This window comes from Stegostoma tigrinum, chromosome 7 (assembly GCF_030684315.1).
Source record: "Stegostoma tigrinum isolate sSteTig4 chromosome 7, sSteTig4.hap1, whole genome shotgun sequence".
Lineage (NCBI taxonomy): Eukaryota > Metazoa > Chordata > Chondrichthyes > Orectolobiformes > Stegostomatidae > Stegostoma > Stegostoma tigrinum.
The window spans coordinates 61,022,825-61,046,766 of record NC_081360.1 but is presented as its reverse complement, the minus strand read 5'-3'; the positions used below and the strand labels follow the sequence as shown (position 1 = coordinate 61,046,766).

The 23,942-nt window shown below is 39.3% G+C and overlaps 1 protein-coding gene across 3 annotated transcripts in view; it reads left to right on the top strand.

The window, feature by feature from the left end:
- Nucleotides 1-23,942, top strand: part of ifih1 (interferon induced with helicase C domain 1) — a 133,183-nt gene that overhangs the window by 31,253 nt on the left and 77,988 nt on the right. For all 3 annotated transcript variants that reach the window (XM_048534940.2, XM_048534939.2, XM_048534942.2), the window contains exons 3-4: nucleotides 1,785-2,015; nucleotides 21,933-22,034. In XM_048534940.2, coding sequence (XP_048390897.1) covers nucleotides 1,785-2,015; nucleotides 21,933-22,034 — 333 coding nt within the window. The remainder of the gene's footprint in view (nucleotides 1-1,784; nucleotides 2,016-21,932; nucleotides 22,035-23,942) is intronic.

Below are 23,942 nucleotides of genomic sequence, written 5' to 3'. Positions count from 1 at the left end.
ACAGCCAGCAGTTCCCACTCACTGTTGCTGATTATGGGTGGAAGGTTAGCAATATGTCAATCTTTATTTTTCTGTAAGTTTTGAATAACAGGTGAAATATTCCTCATCTGATGTCATCATTAACCTTTTAAAATATTGATTTAAATACAATGGGAAATTAATAAATTGTGTCCATTCATTTACACTAATTTATTTTGGAAATGAGAATTTTGGGACTGTCTATGCATCTGCTTGACAAATTCAATAAAAAGATCCAAAGATCTTTTGAATAGTAATTACGAGGATTATTGTAAAATATAATGCATCGGTGGAACACTGTAAAATAATTTTTAGTATATATAACATTGATTTTATTACAAAATTTAAAGTACTCTGGAACATTTGTTATAGTCAGCCTAGTCGTTTCTTCACAGAAGGTTTCCACATTGAGGCTATGAAGCATGGATAATGCTATTAATGCTGAACTTAATGGGTGCTGTCATTTTACGGAGCACAACTGACCATTCTCAATGGAAATAGAGTACTGTAAAATGAGAAAATGATAGAACAACATTTTGGTTATATGAAGCTAAAAAAGTCTCGCTTTCAAAATGCCAGAGGTCCTACTCTTTTTTTATAAAATAATAAATTTTGTAACCTACAGTATAAGACTTAATCATTGTGCACGTTTCACTTGTCAGAAAAACAAGCTTCTGAGGTGAAAGTAAGGTTCTTACATGTTCTTATTGAATGTTGGTGTATTTAAACTTAAAAACAAAAAGCCGCATTAAATCAGAGGGCACTTTCTTCATAGATGAAGTTGTAAGGTTGTGTGCTTTAAGGTATTCAATTCGATAATACTTAGTTAGAATCTTTTCTAAGGTATATAGTGGTAAATGTTTCTATTCTGCAATCGTGGCTATCTTTGAGTTAAGTTTTTTTATACATGTTATTATGTATGCATTGCACTACATTGAAAAGCAATTGAAATGGATACTTTCTGAATCTTATTAATCTTCAATTCTTGCTAACAATGAAACATTGTTTCACTTAAATATTACACTAATGAGTGCCATGAAGCTTTTTGTCCTCCCGGCACACTCGATTCCCATCTTGCCGAAGTAATCAGCTAGCACAATGAGAAAGGCATGAGTTATGTTGGTTCCTGGTACCAGCAATCCCCAGATTGTGAACTGATTCTGTTCTTGAATCCATTCTCAAGTCTGTTTGTGTTCGAGTCAGAACACAATGCAGAACAATATGAAGTAGCTGCTTGTAACTACAGGAAATATTTGTGTGTCAGATGTTTAAAATTATACCCCGTGTGGGATTGTGCTCATAGGTATAGGATTCGTAAGTCAGATGTTTGTAAATTGGAAACCCCATGTATTTGATACATATTAGTGGACAATTCAGGAGAAATTTTATTTGGATGACAAACAATAAACAATAGGATTTTTTCGTAGGGTAATGTTGGAGAACTTACTGCTGTTAGGTAGGAGCTGTGGGAACCTTAATGTCCACGAACAGTAGGAGATGGATGTCTACATAACTGCTCATGCAGAGGATATCACTTTCAGTGACACAGTACTGTAGCATTGCTGCATGAAATATTTGTCTAATTTCCCTGCTCATGTCTTGCTTTCTTTGAACACTCAACCTCTGACTGTAGTGTTAACAATTAAGCCATATAAACATCTGAAAGTAGTGTACATTGCAGAATTACTTAAAAGTGGATGAAAATAATAAGAATAGAGATTAGATAAAACTGGAATGCATTATTAAACATGCACTTTTTTATGCAGAATCAGCAGAAGAAAGTAAAAATGTAACAGATGAACAACCACCAAATGAAATACAGAACAATGTGGATAATGCTAAACCAGACATGTTAGCTGTTGAAAAAAATGAGCAGCCACCAGAAGACCTGTATAGTAGCCCTACTACAGCAGAAGAAAATTGTGAACACAACAGGCAGAGTGATGAAAGCAGCATATTATCGGGGATTTCTGATTTGGATCTGTCTACGAATACAGGTAAAAAATTGTGTCAGTTTAGTGTCATGATTAACTTCAGGATGAAGCTGAGATAAAAAAACGCTGAAGATGTTTTTCTGTTTATGAAATGTTCCTGTTTATTTGCTGCCCTATCATTTCACCCCTTCTGCCCCATTGAAGTTGTTATTCCAGATTGTCTTCGGTGATTAATTATAATGATTAAAAGATGAGGCAGGAGTCAACATTGATTACTATTTTTAATTACTGACCAAAAGACTCAATGATAATTTTTCTTTTTAGTTTCTCCTGCATCCCATCCTGTGGCAAGACTGAAATGAGTACGGTTGAGGGTAAAACTGGTCCATTGTTTTACCTTCTATCTCAGTGTAACTACTTGCTATGCGACTTTAGAATTAACATATTTGCAGTAATTGATCAAACTTCTTTTGAAGTAAGTTTGTCAACTCCTTTTGAAAATTTCTCACAAAATGAAAACAGAAAATGCTGATACCACTCAGTATGTCAGGAAGAGAATTAGAAAAATGGATTTTAGAATCTCAAGAACTGGCAGATTGGAGTTGAGGGAGATGTTGCATTTTAAATCTGACCCTAACTCCCCTCCAACATAATCTGGTCTACCCAGGAGGATCTTTTTCAATCTTGGGAAACTGGAGGTGAGAGAGGCTAAGACTCTTTGAGGTGAAAGTCCAATGTCTTCGCACCACGGCTTGCCAACCAGAAGGAACAGAGGTGTTTACTTCTGACTGTGCAAGTTCCCTTTTCCATTAAAACCCACCTCCCAAAAAAAAGCCATCTGGAGTGTGGGATCAGATCCTCTTCCCAACTTGAAGCCACCCTTCAATGGGCTGACTTCTGAGTGTTGAACCTCTCAAGGAGAAAGACCACTCAGTGTGGAGTTAAAACTCCACTGCACAGAAGCCTGAGCTTCCCATCCTAAGCTGCCCCCTTCCCAATCCTTGATCTGTGCCAGTGGACCCTAGCAGTTTGGAGTTTTGGTTGACGTTTCAGATCAATGACATTTTAGTGAAGAGATAGTCATCACGTAAAATTTATTTTCTGGATGATTTTCTTTGTGTTATTTATTAGCTTTGTACAATATCAATAATGTTACAATGACTTGAGCATTGTCAGGGTGACAAAAGAATTCCCAGTATGTGACAGTGGCACTTTGAAGCTGTTATGAATGGGAATATTTTTCTAACCTTTCAGATAAAAAGCAGCAGCAGAGGAAAAGCAATGAAGTTTTCAGTTGTTGAAATCTTTTCAAATAATTTTGTTTGAAGTCATTCCTTGCAGATTTCTAGCACTGTGGGACTATGATACTGCAATATTTTCATTATCATGGAGCGAAAGGTGTTCTCTTCGTTATATTTTTTTGAAATCCTTTGTGTTGTTGCAGCCCTCAGACTTGTAACATTTAATGACAGCAGTTTTAACCTGTCACAACAAAATGCTGAAGGTGTTGTAAATTTCAGAATATCTTTTTACTTTTGTAAAGAAAAAAGATGCCTTGAGATATTGCAAAGCACTTTACAGCCAATGAATACCTTTGAGTTGTAGTTCAATGTTGTAGCATGGGGATCAATTTATGGACAGCAAGATTTCAGAAAGAACAATGAAATTAAATTACTTTTAGTACTGTTGCCTGGAGTTTAAACATTGACTTCATTCTTTCATTTCCAACTAAAAGGGCAGTTGGGGAAGTGGCTTAATATTTTGCCTGACAGCGCTGCACCTGGTAATGCATGATTTTCAGTCAGCATATTGTAATCAGTTATCTGCATTGGAATTTGAACCCACTAAACTTCTGAATTAGGAATGATCATATTACCTTTTCAATGCTGAATCTGCAACCTGAATGAGTGTCTCTTTGTAATACTTCTCAAAATAATGACGTTGCTGACCATTTCCCACAGATCCCTCTCCCCACAACATTTAAACATATATTAACTTCATTGTTAACACATTAACACTTACTAAATGTAGGTAAGTTTTATGAGCCTGCACAAAACACGTACTTTTAAGGTTGGCTCCACTGAATTGTTTCTAAATATTAAAAAAGAGTTAGCAATTTAATATTTTTCAAATCTTCTCAGACTGGACATTGCGTAAATATTCTCAGCTTCGCACACACCTATAGTTAAAGACACAGGCAGTGAAAAACAACCTCTCTCATCCTTGGACCCCACTTTTCTCAATTTCTTTTACCTCTCTGTCCAATGCTTATGCCCTCATGCAGCTTGCTCCTTTATTTCTCTTTCTATGTGGCTGCACCCTGCTCTTTTTCTCTCCCTGCCTTTCAAATTCTTCTCTACCTTGTGCTCCCACTCTTCACTATCTCCTTTTTTCTCATGTCCTGGGTTCTCTGTCCTCCCTTTCCTGTTTTTATGTCTGCCTTAATTTTTTCTTTGTCTTTAGCTTTTACGATCTTTTTTATCACCTTATATTGCTTTTTGCCTCATAAACAGTTGCTTTCCACTCCGACTTCAGCAACATTCAAACTGCCACCTATTGAGGACAATGAGGTACTTGTAGCCAACCTGTGACAATTACCATGTAGAAAACTATTGAAGAAGATTGAGTGGTATAAAATTAGAGGAAAGTATAATTCCACATCTGTAGAAGCACAGAATATATCTGTTGCTCGCATGAAGCCTGCATTTTATTTACTCTGTTATTAAGTTAGTAGGTGGCCTGCTTTATCACCACTCTGTTCCATTGCAATTACAAGATAACTCAGCAGGGCGTCAGAAAATGGCTCAGCAAGTTCTTAAAGTCTCTAGCTTGTTAAGTCAGCAGTGGATCCACGTAGGTTAGGAAGATTCCATATTTGAATCCTAGCATTAAGGACTTCCAGTAAGAAATGGGAAAACCAGGAAGAGTTCTTGCTTCTGAAAGCTCCCCTGTGACCTTTGTTGAACAGATTGGATGTTTGATTATCAGAAAGGACGGATTCAGGATGGGCTCTGATCCCAACCCTCAATATTGAGGATCCCACATGTCAATTGAATGAGGAACCAGAAAGCATTCAGTGCCTTTGCAAACACACTGAAGGACAAAAAGAGAAGGGAGGAGCAAATCAAGAAAATTTCCCCTTGTTGGTTTCCAGACCACTCCCATCTTTACATTGATCACAGCAGCAGTGTTACAACCGTTTCCATTTAAAAACAGTCATTACATAAAAATAATTAATGTTCCTCCAGTTTGTGTATCTGCATCAATAAATATATTATTAAATATATTATAAATATATACAAATATATTAATTACCATGATAGAATTTCCTGTTATACCATCCGGGCTTATTAAAATTGTCACACTTGTAAATTCACTGTAAATAACATCATTTGGAATTTTAATCAGTATATCATCATGGCATAAGTCAGTAAATCTGAAATTATTTGTGACAAGTTACTTGCACAAGCAAACAATCAACATGTAATTATACTCAATAACTGCAATTCTATTTTCGTTATGAATTTAATGGCTCAAATAATTTCTTTAGATGATATTTGAAAAGGCATTGTTCTCTGATAGTTCATTTCATACTTCAGTACACACTTGCTACATTTGAATGACCCTCCAGTGTAGACATTATTAATTGGTTGTTGCAAGTGTTCTTGTCAGTCTTCAGATTATCAAGTTCTACTTAAATTTACTTACAAAATTAGACCCATTTTTCTTTCCCCCAGTAAGCTTCTACCAAATTGCTTTTGATTGTGAAAACTAGCTGTAAAATAGAAAATATTCTGTTGCAGAATGATATATTTCTTGTAAATGAATGTAGATATAAACATTATTAGAAGTGGATGCTTACAGAAGAATAATTAAAGGGTTGCTCCACGATAAGGCTCCTCCAGCTACTGATACCCAAAAGTTTTCCGCTCTTCTGTCATCTTGTTCTTTAATTGGGCCTAAATCTTGTCCCTCCTAGTGTTAGAGAACCAAAGAAGGGCAGATATCTGGCTGCAAAATCACCCGGGATGGCTGTTCGGGTTTCTGTTAGGAAAGTGTGGTGGGCTAGTGGTAGTTTCATGATGATGGGCACTAGGGCCACTTCCAAAAGCATTGGAATCTAGGCTTTTATCTCAGTGCCAGGACATAAGCTCGGGGTCATTGCTAATTTTAGTTCTAAAGAGTTAAGGACATTTATACATGCATGCGCACACACACGCTGATCACTTCTGATCTTCTGCTAAAGGAAAAGGTGGTATGGCACTGCTTCCTCTGCCGATTAGTTAATGAGTAATTTACTCTTCTTTGGATACATTTACTATCATTTGTGCCAGCCAATTAGTAAATTGTACATTAAGTAAACAACTGATAAATATAAAGTTTATTCCAAAACAGTTCCATTGGCAGAAGGGATTCTCAGCTCAGTTCCCTATTCCAGATTGAAAATGTCAAAGATCACAGTGTCACAGCTGATCCATGCAGCATTTGATGCCTTCAAAATGTGTTATACACTACTCTACAAAACATGCACTGTGGAAGATAGCCAAGAGGTTAGCAGCTTTTATTAATGATGTTAGGGCCCCACTAGTAAAATATTAATTCTAATTAAAAGTCAGGGCAGTATTAAATGCCGTACTTTTAAAAAAAAATTCATTGCAATGCCAATGTTGGTGAAATGTAATATCCATATTTCAACTGGTGTAATTAATTGGAGTTAAAAGTAACACAATTGGGACAAAATATTGCTCAGTTGTTATTTCCAAAATCCACACTACCCAATAAATTAAGCCTTTTGAGATGTTTCTTTAATAAAGTATGTATATAAATCAGTAAAACTATCTGGATGATTGAATTTTGTTTGAATGCTACATATCAAATTATTCCAGCTGTGGAACATATTGTGACATTCTAATGTTAGTGGTTTTAGCTTGTAAATGGGGTGACTTAGGAAGGTTAGCGCCAGTAGATGTTAATGACCAAGTCCAACAGAGAGAAAATCAGCCTCTTTCACTACTCCATGCTTGATGCCCTGCCAAATTTGCATTTCACCCTATAAAGTGACTAGAGGCAAAATTTGGCACATTTGGAAAGACTAAGTGACATTTCTTCATTCTGCCTGGAAGATAGCTATGAGCTGATAATGATTCATAGTCAACTTTGAATTGAAATGCTGTTCAAAGACTTTGCTATCCTTTCTGGTAAAAACAAAAGATGTTCCCTAATGTAATCTGCAACCGAAGACAAATTATTTATTGAAATCTGGACATTACAGCTAAACTGAATGAGACTAATTGATAGTAAAGTTTATTGCAAACTCGTTACTGCATGGTAAATACTGCATCAGTCAAACAGGTAGTACAGGGCAAAATTTAGTCTCAGCGATAATGGGTCTTCCAACAGTTGCAGCACCGATGGGAGTTCTGCATTGGTCTGCGGAGTTATGCATACTCTGGGTAATCAGACACAATTTAAATGTAATCTTGCACTTTGCTGGCCAGTGTTTGGGCTCCTACGGAATCCAGGACCATGAGGATGGAAATTCTGGTGCCAAGAGCGACTAGTTACTCAGAGATCAACAGCTTTCCATTAATAGCGGTGCCATTGGGAGTGATGGCTGCTGCTGGAAATGATTGGAGAACCTTCATCAGGGATCAGAACAAGACACTGGAAACAGTGGAGTGAGGAAAGTAGGGGATTGCTGGTGAAGGGCTGGGGAAATGGCACAGCCATGTGAAACATCTGAGTATTGTTTAAATCTCAGTGGGCCTTCCAACCCCCAACCTCCAACCAATTTACGACAGTTTTCACACAAGGGATTTGGAAGGTTCTCCTGCCCAATTCTCCTGGCGTGTTCTATTAAATTCTAGCCAAACATTGCCCACAAGTTAAATCAGACTAGGAATGGAAGTGGGCCCTGAGCTTGTACAGTGGATATTGAGACCCAAAGGACAACTTTTACTGCTGTCAGCAATTTAAAAGGCTCTTACTCTGACTGGCATTCAATTAAGGACGGAAGCCTCATTATCTTGGATTCTCCAGTATCTGCAGTTCCCATTATCGCTTTCAGAGCTACTAGTCTAATTACAGAACTGGCACCATGGACAGCGTCATCAATAGATGTGGCTGAGGAAGGAAGAAGGACCTCCCCAAAAGGAAGCTGCCCCCTACTGCCCTGGGAAGTTATTTGGAGTTAGCCACAGTTTTCTTGCTGGTGCTCCACCGTGTCGGGGAACATTTCAATTCTGCTAAAGCACCAGCAGTGATATAAATTAGCTGTAATATGGCAATTAAGTGAATTAATTGCACATCTGTCTCCGATCAATGAGCGCCTGAACCATTCCTGTTTCAGAGAATTTCTTGTGGTGGCAGGAAGACATTGGACTTTCTGCCACTTTATGAGTGTTCCCACTCTCCAGCCTGTTTCCAGAAGGCAGGGGAAATTCAACTCATTTTGTGTAGTTGCCACCAAACCTAGTAGTCTGCAAGACAGCAATATGAAAGATGAAACTTTCAATTGCAACACTGTTTTACTTTCTAGTTTTGTTTCTCACATTCCAAAGATTAAGACTGAAGAAGCAATCAGGTATCTTCAATTGGACTTTACTTTCTTCTCTTGATTAATTAGTTGCCGACTTATGGGTCTTTTATTTATTAATGGAGTATGAACATTACCGGCAAGTCTGACATTTTTTGCTCATCATTAATTGTCTGTGAGAAGGTGACAGAGAACTCATACAAGCGCTGCACATTATGAGGTGTAAGCACATTCACAATCTGTTACTAAGGGAATTCCAGGTTTTTAGCCCAGAAACAGCGAAGGAAAAATGATGTAATTCCAGGGCAGAATGATTTGCTGATTACTGCTTGATAAATGATTTTTAGTAAACTGTCTGTTTTGATATATCGTCAATATTTTAACTATATTTTCCATTTACCCAATAATTAGTGGGTATAGCTACATGAATGGACCAGCAGAAATTTCTACATACCATGGCATTAATGCTTCCGCTGCATTTTAAATATTCTTTGTCATTTTTAGCTTGTTGCTATTTGTGTGACTCTGGAACATTATCCCCCTGAAGAGCTTGATAATACAGCTCTTCATTCAGTTCTTGTGCCAATAATGCTTCCATTGGTGTTGAAGAATATTCTCGAAGACCTAATGTCTGCTACGCTATGGCCCTGGTCAAAGAATAGGAAGCATTGTATCTATGTTCTGCTACTTTGGCAGTGAGTAACCCTTGTACCCCAGCAACTACCCTTCCAAGGCATCTGACCTTTCAAATGCAGCTGGAACACAAGAGTTCTGCAGAATATAGGATTCATGAGAGCTCTAGCTTACCAGACGCAAACCTCTAAGAAGTGAAACCAGTGATTACAGACCAGTTGCACAATGATGGAATGGAATCCTTTTCTTTTGATGAAGCTTGCTGCTTCGTGATATAGTTTTCTCTGCGTGATGTGTGTGCACTCAGTGGTATTCTGTACTTGGCTGTGTTTCCAAATTCTACTGGCAGTCTTGTCATACTGACCTCATCGTGGGAAACAAGATGATCCATTTTGATCTGCCACAAATGACATCAGTCACATTCTTGATGCATTTGTGAATGTATGTTTGAGGGATTCCGTTTAGGTTCCCCATGGCTGCCTGGAAGAAGCAAGGTTCATAGAAGATCAAAGCAGTCGTCACCTTGATGGCCACAGGGATAGGATAGCCACACACTCCTGCAGGTTGAAGCTCCCATTTCAACAACTGACATAATTCAGCCCCAGTGTCATGGGAGCCTCTCAGCCTGTGCCAACACTCTGCCTCACGCATGAGGATGAAATGACAAAGACTAAACAGCTGGTGCTCTTGTGCATCCTGAGAAAACCTTCAACTGTGACTTCTTCATGTAGTGAAGACTGTTCAGCTTCTGTAGCAGGCCGTTGCAAGCCCAAAGTTTTGTTGGCACATCTGTTCCTCTTCTACCACCCTGTGCCTTTGCATTACAGCAAGAGTGATGATAACCCCTGCTATGGCTGGATCCTCCAGCCACAGTCTCAATTAAGCAGTGTTGGGAATGCTAGAAACATCTCAGCAATGATGAGTCAATAATCACATCCCTTATAAATGATAGCTTGATGTATTACTTCATAGAGTGAAAGATGAAACATTCCACCAAAGAGAACTATGTATTGAGGCATTGTAGCAGTTTTATGTGAGACCTTATTTCAATTAATGCTCCATCAGTCATGTGACAAATAGCAGCACAGTCTAAGTGCTGCAAGTATAATTTCTCCTCACATTGCTATATCAATCATGAAAGGCATCAATGCGCATTTGAGAGGCTTGCGATGTCCTGTCAGTTCAGGTGGAGAGGCAATCAGTTCCGTGTGCACTGCAGGAAGATCTTGCATTAGCTCTGTTTTTTGTGACCTGCAGCTGCCTCTTCTAATGTCACCCATCATTACTTCTGCTTCACAGGAGTGTCTTGTCTTTAATTTGCAAGGACCAATGACATGGTCAACATTGTTTGTGACAAGAATTTGCACCTACACACTTGATTATTGCCTGCATTTCACATACACGATGATATGACCAGAAATGATGTGAACCTGTGCACTGCTGCATGTGTAATAAATGTACTTCCCCCTTCTGAAATGCAGCCTGTGTTTCTCGCCATCAGAATTATGCTGACCCCACCAACTCGCAATGTGATCCAAGCATTTTGCATTCACAGATCACTTTTAGCTCTCAGTAGATCATAATTGGAAACTGAGGTCATGCTGTACACCATGGAAACCACATTAGGCCTGGTCATTAACACACCCACCCCTACCCTCACCTTCAAAGCCTCCATGTCACTGTTTACTCATCATCCCTTGGAGAGCCCATCTTGACTATACCCCTATATGTTCCAATCCACCTTCTTGAATTGAGAATTCAACTGTCTTCTTCACTTTCTGAGTCCCATTACTACACTTTGGTGATACACACCATTGGGCTGTTTAGCCCCCATCTTTCCAATCAAACCATGGTGCGGATGACTCTCTCTCACAGCATCCTACATTCTCCCATACACTACCTGCTCTCTCTTCTGTATAAAATGTATCGCCTTTCCGTTCTTGACACCATTACATCCCAGACTGATGCTTACAATTGCCAGCATTGATTCCATCCACCTCGCCACTACTACAGAGTTCCCTTGATACCAATCCATTCCCTTGAATGAGCAAGCAAGTAGCCCTGCGATGGAGCTTGTGTCGCGTTATAATGAGGGGTGCTAGTGCACTTCAAAGTGCAACATCGAAGTGCAGTAGCATGCTGTAAGTGGAATGAGTGATGTGACATGATGTTGCACTGAGGCTGGCATATGTCAGATGGCAAGGTCATTGTCTTGGGTTATATGCTGTCTCTGCCCTTGGATCATGCCCGTCGGTACCAGGAGTCAAAGATAATGCTCAAAAGGAGCAAGCAGCTAATTGGAGCTGTCTGATTCCCACTCTGGCTTTTATGTCAACAATTCTACTCTAGTTTTTTATCAAACTGGTGGGAGAATGGGAACCTGCATATGAATGAGGTAAAATTGGATAATAATGAGAGTAATAATGAGCAATAATCCCAAATAAAAGGCCTCTTCTGTTCACTAGAAGGCAACTCATCTCAATGTCCATAACTCTGTTGTAAACTGTGACTTGTTGCTGCTGACGCTAAGAAAGGCTTTGCTCCATTCCTATGCACTGTCCCACATTTCCCATCATTGCACCTTCCTCCTCAGTAATTTAGCCTACTTTTAACCTTTCACCTTGACTCCTTGTTATACCTTATCTTCCACAGGCTCACACTGAGAAACCAGAGATAACCCTTGTTCTCAAAAAAAGTTTTCTCCTCTACAATCTTCACCTTGTGTTTCCTATTTTTACTCCTCAAACTTTTCTTTGCTTCCAAAAGTAAATTTGCCTCTCTAAATCAAATTAGAATGTGCAATGTGACAGTCTTCACACTGTTTCTACTTGCCTTTTCTCTTCCTGTTTACTGTTGGCTCATGGTTACGAGAACGTCAGAACACCTACACTTATCCCATTGCTCTTTAGTTAAAATTTATGTGAATGAAACAGCGGTTTGAGAGAATAAGTTGGCTTGAATATTCATTTAAAATGATGCATTTTTATGAAAATTGAAGTAGCTGTAATTGAAGAAAATCTGTAGCTGGGATTTTCCCTTTTCTTTCTAAGTATGCGTGATTGCATTAGATTGTGACGAACAGACTGCTGTCATCAGTGAGAGAATTCACCTGATTGTGTACCTGTCAGTTCATTAAGAACTGGTAGACTCTTATTATAGGTGAGCTTTTTGCTCTATCTAGCACCTTGACACTGATATTTCAGGTTGCCAGATCAGATCAGAGCCAATTAGAGGCCAGAAGCTTCTGGGTCATAAACTTGTATGGGTTGATCACTGCTCCAGCACCAAGAAGCGAGGGTTTTTTCAAATCTACTTGCAGCAGGGTCTGCCTAATGGAGAGAGGAGGCTTTCAGGATCAGAGGCAGCAATAGATATGAGTGATTGTCAGCACCACAACCCCGTTCTCAGCAGGCAGGTCACTTGCCTGTCCTCTTGGGACGCAATAGATTGTGGAATTTGTGAGTTATGGTCTTTACATGGCCATTAATTTAATACTTAAAGACCTTAATTGCTGGCAAATCAAAACTAAATCACCCAACAGTTAATTGCAGGGAGTGGTGAGTTTCTGTCCAATGCCAACTTGCTCAATTATTTCATATTGTTGACATCTCTCCCCAATTCCAGAGGTAGTAATATTCCATCTGTGCCTCTTGCTCAACTTTCTCCTGCCTATTCTCTGTGACACAAATCCCCATCTCTTCGTCTTTCTCTTGCGCACATCTTTGAAAAGAAATGATGTGAATTTAACTTCAAAGCTTAGAAACTTCAAAGTGCTTTTGTTTTTCAAAATCATTTGTAAGCCATTAAGTAGAATATGCTAGAAGTTGGGCATACAGTCCATCAGTATAGTGATGGAATAATGTGAATGCTTTTTGGGAAATTAGACAAGTGACACCCGATCAAACTTAGCATCCAAATTCAGCTCAGAGCGAAAATTGTTCCTAAGTGTAACTGGAGAAGAAGGTTTTGAAATACCTCTCTGATTATGACCTATTTATTTAGGGTTTATACAGGATAGCCAAATCTACCAAGCCCATGACCACATTTTGAGAGCAGCTCATACTGATAAGAATAAATTTGAAAGAAGCCTCAAATACGATATTTATTTAATGTATTTTATGAATGTGGGATAATTCTCCCCTTTTTTCACCTTTCAGCTATTCATAACATGATGTATTTCAGAGAAGCAGCGTTTCAATTTTTTGAGTGCCATGATTTTAAAGAATAGACACAGGGCAGACTTTCTTGTAAGTTTCAGTCAAAAGGACTAGCATTTATCGTCACAACATTCAAAATATTATTGTAACAGTCTGTACTTTGTTCTCACACATCCCTGATAATATGCACACACAAGAATAGATGATTGCTAAAGATGAAACATTACTTAAAGTTCCGTGGGTCACTAATACTTTGCATCTAAAGGAAAGTTCTGAAAATCTTTGCAAGTTTGGAAATTGTCCCCTAGTTCACTGATGAAGAAAAAATGTTAGTTCATAGGTTTACTGTAGCAAACTCACAATAATGTTCCAAAAAGTAGCAGATTTGTGACGTTTTACATAACCTGTGGTTGAACTCATCATATTGAACTATATTTTGGCAGATAAGTGTCAGTTTTCTGTGTTGGATGAAAGATGAATTCCCTCTAGGTTTTGTATTCCAGTCTGCCCTTTTGGGATGACCTTGTTGAGTAAACAGGTATTCAGGTCCTCTCCCTCTTTCTCTCTCTCGCTTTCTGTCTCTAACCGGTTACACCTATATGATAATTCTATTGATCTTTTCCAATCTTCACAAAATGAGTTGAAACCAATGTAAGTGGTATACAATGCAAGAAGTGTTTGATACCCTACCAACATTCTAGCTTAGATAATCCTCTTCAATTACTTCAGTTGAAGTTACATTTCCATAGGGCCAACATTATCCCGTGAGTCCTCAGTGCTCCATATCCTGTCACGATCTGTAGTTCGTTGACTGCCACTCAAACTTGTATTCTCTCATCATCTGATCTTCCCATTCTCCACTACTGCCACAGCACAAAACTGATGGGTGTAAGTGAGTGTGTGGGTGCACTGCAGGTGATAGACCTGAGTAAAATAAGGCATGTGAGTAGTCAGTGATGAGTTTAGGCAGAGGTTGGGTCAACTGGCATGAGTAAAGCAGAGTGTGTGGCTGGAAGCCTTAACTTCCAAGGGCCAGCAGGGAGGGGAAAGTAAACAATTTGGAGTGCAAAAAACCTGAACTGAAATTATATTAAATTTCTTAAAACCTGACTTAACACTAGCTTAAACTAAAGGTTTACATGAATTAAAATTCAGATACTTATCCAAGAAAAGAGTGGTTCACTAAGGTTCACTCTTTAACTTGCGTTACAGAAGACTATTTGCAGCATCAGCTAAAGAACAGACCGAGAAAGTGCAGTTTATGGACTTGTAGCAATGAGGGGGATTGTAAATGAAGTACACAAATTGGATGCCCACGCTGCACAGTTCAAATAAATACAGAGCCTTTAAAAAAATTCCAAGCTTTTCTGATGAAGGGTCTAGGCCCGAAACGTCAGCTTTTATGCTCCTAAGATGCTGCTTGGCCTGCTGTGTTCATCCAGCTCCACACTTTGTTTTCCAAACTTTGTACCATGTTAAAATAAAAACAGAAATTGCTGAAAATTGCTCAGCAGGACAGGCAGCATCTGTGAAGAAAAGGCAGAGTGATTAGTGTTAATGGGAACTGCAGATGCTGGAGAATCCAAGATAATAAAATGTGAAGCTGGATGAACACAGCAGGCCCAGCAGCATCTCAGGAGCTCAAAAGCTGACGTTTCGGGCCTAGACCCTCTCTGATGAAGGGTCTAGGCCCGAAACGTCAGCTTTTGTGCTCCTGAGATGCTGCTTGGCCTGCTGTGTTCATCCAGCTTCACACTTTATTATCTAGGCAGAGTTATTATTTCAGGTTCAGTGATCTTTCTTCAGAACCTATTAAATATATTTTGTAATTTATTTCATGTTTACAATGAGTTACACACTACAGCATTTGCTCACGTTGGGAAATCTGAATTGATATTGGCTGTTGCTGTTGTCTTCCAAGAGATGGCAGTTCTTGTTACGTTTTTGGTGTCATTATATCTTAATACCAGCAGAGGGCAGTTACTGACCGCAAACACAGGCAGCATTTGTGATTTGTTTTTCTATGAAATAGTGTGAACAAAGGCAAAGATTAAACTAAACTAAATCCACATGTTGCTTCCAATAATGCAATTTTCTGAAGTTTGCTCAGGTACAACAAGGAGGTATCTTAGACACTCGTGAATATTATTGTAAAATAATAGAATTGTACAATACAGTAGCAGACTATTTAGCCTATCATTCCTACACTGACACTTTTAAGGAACTGTGGAATTAACTCCATTTCCTTTTCTTTATATCTAAGCTCGTTCTGAAAATTAAATATACTTTCATCACCGTTTTAGGCAATGCATGCCAGATCGTAAAGTTTGCTGAGCAAAAGTGTCTCCTGATCTTTCCTAGGTAACAAAGTGTGGAGCTGGATGCACACAGCAGGCCAAGCAGCATCTTAGGAGCACAATTTTGTGCTCCTAAGATGCTGCATGACCTGCTGTGTTCATCCAGCTCCACATTTTGTTATCTCGGATTCTCTAGCATCTGCAGTTCCCTTTATCCCTCATCTTTCCTCTTGTTTTTTTGTGAATGATCTTAACTTTCAGCCCTCTGGTTATTCGATCTTTTGCCATTGAAAACAGTATCTGTTTACTCAACTCTACCAAACTCCTCCGTGATTTTGAAACCTCTATTAAGTCAACCCTTAGCCTTCTCTGCTGCTAGAAGGCCACCATTAGTTTCTGATCTCTGCAAGTAACTGAGGTCCTGCATTTCTGGCTCTATTTTAGTCCGGATGTTGTTTTATGTACCTTTTCCAAGACCTTGACTTCATTACTAATGCGTGATGTCCCAATCTGAACATTGACCTGTATATTTACATTCCACAACTTGACAGTTAACAACACTACTGCTTTACCATTTCACCAACTCCCTCCGCTGTGTTTTTGCTGTCAGACTTCACAGTCAGTGTAAATTGAGAAGTAAGTCTATATGAGAAGAAAGGCATTTGTGAAGAATAAATTATAGTATGTCAGCATTTGAGCAGGCTATTTTGAGTTTCTTGGCCTTGCAAGTTAGCTGGTTTCTGACTCCTTTTTATCCTGGTTCCTTCTGAGCTGGCTATTAACTGACTTCCATCACTCACGGTGATAGAACCTGTAGTGTACTGGTAGCTATTGGTTAATTCTTTCACTTTCACAGAACACTAGTGCTCAAGCCAAGGCTAATAAACACAAGCATTCAATACGTTAATACACACAAGCACCTCATCCCATGAACACACACATACCAGATTTAAAAGTTACTTGTCACTGTAGACTCTATGTATTCTTGAAAAGAGAAAATGCAAATAATACTCCCACCCAGACCATATCTTTTCTCCCATCATATTCACAGACTGAGATATGCACAGGAGATTTCAGGTCTACTCGTAATGTATTTCTGCCTTTGAAACTTCCTCGGCACCTTCAGGTATAACATTCTGCATATCCTCTCCAGACAGCCATTGAATTTACAAAAGTTGTCCTCTTTTGGCTGTAACTTCTCATTTTCTAAAACACCTATGGCAATTAAAAGTTCATTATGTCTGTCAGTGATCTGGGATTATTATCCATGGTCATGATAGAATTTTAGTAAGGTTTTACTAAAGGTTCAGAATTCTCATAAGTCCATTACAGGAGTGAACACTGCAATGTTACCCACTCCTAGGCCAACAAATTCAAGATTAATAAATGGAAAATTGCTGGACGTGATATTTTGATCTATGTTCCTACAACTCACAAAGCAGATACATTTAATGTTTTACATTTAGTTTTGTCGTATGATTGTTACAATAAGGTGTACAATACAATCAAATAATTACGATGTTCAGATATTTATTTAAAAGGTCGCACTTGAAAAATCTGCTTCAAAATAAGAATTTGCATTAATTTGATTCCTCCCATGATTTATGAATTGTTCAAAGTGCCTCACAGACAATTATATACTTCTGAAATGTAGCCAACATTGAATGTGGGGAAGCACAGTTTGTACGTAGGATTATTCCACAACCAGCAATGAGATAATCATTTAAGCAATGTACTTTAGTAGAACTCTCTGAAAGATGGACATTGGCTCACATATCAGGAGAATTCATGTACTCTTCGTCACGCGATGACATTGGACCTTTGAAATTTTAAATCAAATTTAAGTAATTGAGAATACAGTCAGGGATTCATTTCAGCACCTTATCTAAAAGATAGTACCTCTGACATTGTAACACTCCCACAGAACTGTACTTATTGTCTTGCCTTTGGAGTAATAAATACTTCAGGTTTGCATGCATCTTCAGGATCCGATCACTCTATGGCACTGCAGAGTGACTTTGGTGGGTGATTTTTCTATTTCTTGCCCCAACATCTTTATTGTATTTCTCTTCAAGTATATTTCCCAATTCTTGTTTCACTCTCCTACCTTTGGTCAAATACAGGCTTAACTTTCATGTTTTGAATCCTGCTAGTTTTTTTTAAAATCTGTTATGGGATATGAGTGTCACTGGCTGGGCCAGTATTTATTGCCCATCCCTAATTGCCCAGAGTGGAGTTAAGAGTCAACCACATTGCTGTGGGTCTGGAGTTGCATGTAAGCCAGATCGGGTAAGGGCAGCAGATTTCCTTCACTAAAGAACATTCATTAACCAGAAGGCTTTTTAAGTTGAGCGACAATGGTTATAGGGTCTCCTTAAAAAAATACATATCATGGAATCCCTAAAGTTTGGAGCAGGTCATTTAGCCCATAAGTCCACACCGACCCTCCGAAGAGCAGCCCACCCAGACCCAACCCCCCATCCCTACAACCCTGCATTCTCAATGGCTAATCCACCTAGCCTGTATATCCCTGGACACTGTGGGCAATTTATCATGGCCAGTCCACCTAACCTGCCCATCTTTGGATTGTGGGAGGAAACTGGAGGTTCCTGGAGGAAACCTACAGCTACATGGGGTAAATGTGCAAACTCCACACAGTCACCCAAGGATGGAATCCAACCTGGCTCTGTGAGGCAGCAGTGCTAGCCACTGAGCCACCATGCCACCTATAGTTCTACTGATTTCAAATCCAACCAGCTGCTGTGGAGGGATTCAAACTCATGTTCCCAGAATATTGCCCTGGAATTCTGCATTACTGGTGCAGTAACATTCCCGCTGCTCCATCACCTTTCCACTAGACTAAGTTTCTCAGTGCTTTCTACCTGTTCTGTGCCTGTTGTAACTGACTGTGGACATGCCAGTGGGCCATTCTTATTGGTATACACAGGGCCACCACCTCCACCTAGAATCTACCCCCCTCAGACACTTCTCCAAGCAATGTTCAATCAGGGAGAGGACTGATACATCAGTTAAGTGGAGTGCAAAAGATGGTGATCATCAATTTTCAATTGGTGTTGTTTGACCTTAAGTTATGGGATTTCATAGGGTCCGGAGAAAATGGACATTCCCAGGGCTATTCCCATCTGACTGTATACCACTGTACATATTCATTTGGTATTTCTAGCCTGATGATAGATGAAGACATAGCCAGGGTTGATAATGGTGCAAGATAAAATGTTGGTTGACAGATATGAGTGCTGACACAAATTTTGGAACTTTGTCGGTAGATCTTTCTGATCTATAATGCACTTATGTCTTAGATATTTATGTCTTAAAGCATTTACAGGCACTGAATTACTTTCAAAGTGCAATATTGTTGCCTAGAAGATAAACTTAATATTATACAACACTACACTGCATGCAATACGCAATCACAATTGCTGAGTAGGGAGACAATTCAGGGGTCACAGAACTAATCAGTCAAGGTCCATGAGACGATTGTAAAAGTGATAAGATTTTGGAACATCTAACCAAGACAATTAAAACTAAACAAGATATACTATTTAAGCTTTGTATAAGACCTTACTCAGGCCACATATCGAATACTGTGTTTAATTTTAGCAGTATCTTGTGATGACACTGTAGTTCAAACATAGTCCACTTGAGTATTCGATATAACAAAGTGTAGAGCTGGATGAGCACAGCAGGCCAAGCAGCATCAGAGGAGCAAGAAAGCTGCCGTTTCGGGTCTGGACCCTTTAGAATGCTCGTCTGATGCTGCTTGGCCTGCTGTGTTTATTCAGCTCTATACTTTGTTAACTCAGATTCTCCAGCATCGTCAGTTCCCACTACCACTTGAGAATTAGTTCTCAAGCATTTTGATTGAAGGTAAAAAAAAGGAACTGCAGATGCTGTAAATTTGAAATGAACACAGAAATTGCTGGAGAAACTCAGCAAGCCTTGTAGCGTCTGTGGAGAGGACGCTGAGTTAATGTTTAAAGTCCAGTGATCCCTATTCAGAAGGACCTCTTTTCCAACAGGTTAGTAACCATGAATGTCCAATGGTTCTAATACTGATAATATAAAAGTGCTGCCTGTAATCACTGATTCAATAATTATTTAAAAAAAACAAATTGTTACTGTGAACAACAATTTGTCCACTATTTCATTGATATCAACAGTGTTGAAGTAGCCCAGACAACCCAGAGATGAGGAATAGCTCTGACTTTACTAACCTTATAGCCCCTTTACAACTGAACAGCCTAATATTGATACACTTATAGAATCAGTTCACAAACGATATCCAAATCATCAATTGGCCAAATGAGTAACAGTAGGTTTACCCGATGTAGATGTTTAACAGACTTGAGGTAGGTTATTATACTAATTTAAAGATAATTTTCATAAATATGTTCATATATTTCCTCCAGTATTGAATATGCACTTGAAAATTACTTCGTTGGGAGTATGTGTACAAAACCAACCCAGTCTCTCAGTGGTATTTAATCTTGGAAGAAGCTAATATTATTACAACATGTTTGAAGCTTTCCTCAAAGCAGCTGTGGTGGCTGGGATGGTGGGGCATTGTGTGGTAAGAGTGTTGGGCGTGTTGGAGGTTGGGGCATTGTGTGGTAGGAGTGGTGGGGGTGGCAGGGAGTGGGTCCTGGTGGGTAGGAGTGGTGGGGGTGGCGGGGTGTGGGGCATGTTGTGGTAGGAGTAGTGGTGGGGTGGGGCATGGTGTGGTAGGAGTGGTGGGGGTGGTGGGGGGCTGGTTGCTGCTGTTGGTCAGGGAGACTGTCACGGATCTCTTTCTGGAATGTGCCTTTATGAAGAAGATTGGGAGAGAGATGCAGTGGTTGTTGTTGAGATTTGTCCTGAGCAACTCTATGACACAGGACTCTGTGGACTAATCAACACTTTGCACACCAAAACAAACATCAAAAGCACTTGGAAGATCATCAACTCAGTAGAAGACACTTTTTGGTCTGCCCAAAAGTTATTGCTCTTCCAGTGCAAAGAGTTGACCTTAACTGAATGTTGCAGACTGGCACATTCCGAAGTCCATGACTGCATGCTGAGTGACACACTAAAGCTTGGGGCACCTGCTGCCAAAGTGCAGTGGGGAAAGATCAGTTCAAATTCCAATATTTGTTCTTCTTGAGCATAGACTATACAGAGCTGCCCCAGTAACTGTGTATGTAGATAAAGCAGTTTTAATGAATATTTTTGCAATAAAAATGTTGGAAACTTTGTGCAATTACAACTGACATTTCCACAATTATAGGTATCAAATCAACAAGAGGTGACTATAAACAGAAAGTGCAGCTGTCCAGTCAGTTTACAATGACACTTGCTTACTGCACGAGTCCAAGTGGAATGTACTTAAGTATCACAACAGCGGCTGACCTCCCACCATCCCTCCCCTCCTGCTAAGTCACTGCTGAAAATCATTGCAGCCGAAGCATCCGTCATCACACGGAAGGCTGTATATTCAGAAGTTTTGCAAATGGATTTCTAGTGCTGGATTATAATAACTGGTGTTAATTTATGCAATGAGAATGGCTTGCCCTCCTCCATGTGCCCTCGCCTCATGCATTGTGTTTTTATGTCTCTCTTGCACCCATTGGAGAGATAGTTTCATAGGCCTCCTGGAAAGTTCTATCAAATACCTTTGTCCATGTGCCACTACTGCAGATTACTGCCTCTTCTAAGGACCTCCAACTGTCAGAACAGACTAAGAACCATTTTGGTATAGAAAAGTGTATACTTTGTGGAGAAGACATGAATACTTTAATGACAACATAGAACTAGGTTAGCTGGTAAGAAACACGGAAAGTCATTGAGCTCTGTAATACATTACTGATTCATGTGGATTCGCAGCAAACATTCAAAAGGTATTCAACTGCATTCTTGACAGTGCCATTATATCAATGCATAGAATATGGATGCCTCTTTGGGGGATATTTCACCCAGTCTCAAAGCCTCCAGAAGTTGTCTTAGACACTTCCAGAAATTAGAGAGCAATTTCCGTCTTTCTCCAAAATTGGTCAATATCTTTTTTTCTGTTTGCATTTCTCAGAATGTTGTAGTAAGATGGGAGTGGGTGTAACAATTTTGTGAACACTGTGCCAATTTGGGAAACCTCAAAGGACCAGATGATGTTTTCGTGTCCATCTCCCTGCTTGTATATTATGATGCTTTTCATTCTGAATATACGTCAAGTGAGAAATATAACTTCTACACATTAGTATATCATATTGGAATATGGTGACATTTATGTATAATGTAAAACATATTGAATTTTGTTTTGTAGGATTGGAAAATTATTACTAGCAGTTGTTTCCACTTTTTCCAACAGAATCTGTTCATGATATAGCAGAGACAAGTATCTGCAATTCAAATGATAGTCAGCTGGAAAATGGAAGCTCTGGTGTATCTGGAGATGAAAATGCCTATTCAGGTAAGGTGTTGTGTAGTATAATTGGCAATGTATAGGGTTTATATTATAACAGTTATGGGCAAGATACAACATATAGAAGACATGCTCAGGTAAGCGTCTCTTGGACCAAGTTAAACACACACTTGGCTACTGAAAGAAGGGAAAGAAAGCATAGTGGAGGTGTTAATTAAAATCTTTTAATTGTCACTGGATAAAGGAATGTTGCCAGTAGCAAGGAGGGTTGCTAATGTTCTTAAGAGATGCTTCATCAAAACCTCCCATCGTCTTGAGAGCCACCATCTCCCTTTAACCTTGCCGATTTATGGAGAAAAGTTTTCCAAGTGCTTGTCATAAAGTGATAAATTGGAAATGTATAGGCTTAATACTTGTGGTGGGAAAGACATCGGAAACAAATATAAGGGACATTTTTATTTAATTTGAAAGACATGTGCCAGTGAATGCTTCTTGACCTTCCTCGGGGGTAAGTTTTTGAACTCAAAGCTAATTATAGCTTTTATTATTGACCTGGTGGCTCAGTGGTTAGCACTGCATCCTCACAGCACCAGGGACCCGGGTTCAATTCCAGCCTCGGGCGACTGTCTGTGCGGAGTTTGCACATTCTCCCTGTGTCTGCGTGGGTTTCCTCTGGGTGCTCCGGTTTCCTCCCACAGTCCAAAGGTGTGCAGGCTAGGTGGATTGGCCATGCTAAATTGCCCAGTGTTCAGGGGTGTGTGGGTTATAGAGGGATGGGTCTGGGTGGGATGCTTCAAGGGGCGGTGTGGACTTGTTGGGCCGAGGGACCTGTTTCCACACTGTAGGGAATCTAATCTAGACTCTAATGGAGGGAGCATTATTACAAATACCATATGATGTAAGAGCAGAAGGAGACCATCCAGCCCTTTGAATCCGTAAAATGCTGATGATACAAAATTTAACAAAGTAATAGAAAATGCCATGTGGACATCAGGATGATATAGACTGGATGGTGAAATAGGCAAAAGCATAACTATTAGAATTCTGTGCAAAGAAGGTGAAGTGATGCATTTTGGATCACTAATAAGGAAGAATGGTTCTCTTTCAGAGGCACATTGACATAATTTCACACACCACTTGAAGGGTTGAGAATTGATAAGGAGGAGGTATCAAATAGCTAATAAAAAAAAGTAAAGGATGAAATTCTAAAGGGAATGCAGAAGCAAAGGGTGTATGTGTGAACAAATTATTCAAGGAGGTAGGAATAGTTGAGAAAGCAGTTATTGAAAAGCTTAACATTCTAGGCTGGGTTAATAGCAGTATAGAGTATGAAATGAAGGGAATTATTTTAAACTTGGCATGGAATATTCTTCCTGAAAGGGAGCATTGCATTCATTTGTGGGCACTACACTTTGGGAAAGATGTGAAGACTTTAGAGATATTACAGAAAAGACTCACGAGAATAGTCCCAGCCATGAGGAAAATCAGTTCGGCAGATAAAATGGAGAATTGGTTTCCTTGGACAAGAGAAGATTGAGAGGAAATTTGACAGAGTTACTAAAATTCATGAGGAATCTGAACAGAACAGATAGAGAGAAACTATTTTCATTGGTGCAAGGATCAAGAACAAGAGGGCACAGATTTAAGATGGTTGGCAAAAGTAGCAATGATGACATGCGGAAACATTTCTTCATGCATCAAGTGCTTAGGATTTGTAAAGCACCACCCAGGAGTTTGGTGTAGGTGGATTCAATTGAGGCATTTGTGAGGGAATTGAAATGCTATCCGATGGGAAGAAGATTGGGAAGTGGTATTAGGTACTCACTCGGAGAATTAGCTCAGACACTGTAGCTCAATAATCTCCTTCTGCGCTGTACCAATTCTGGGGAAAGCTGAATTTATAAATAACTTTAAAAGAGAATTGGACATGTAGTTGAGATTGAGGGACTTATTGGG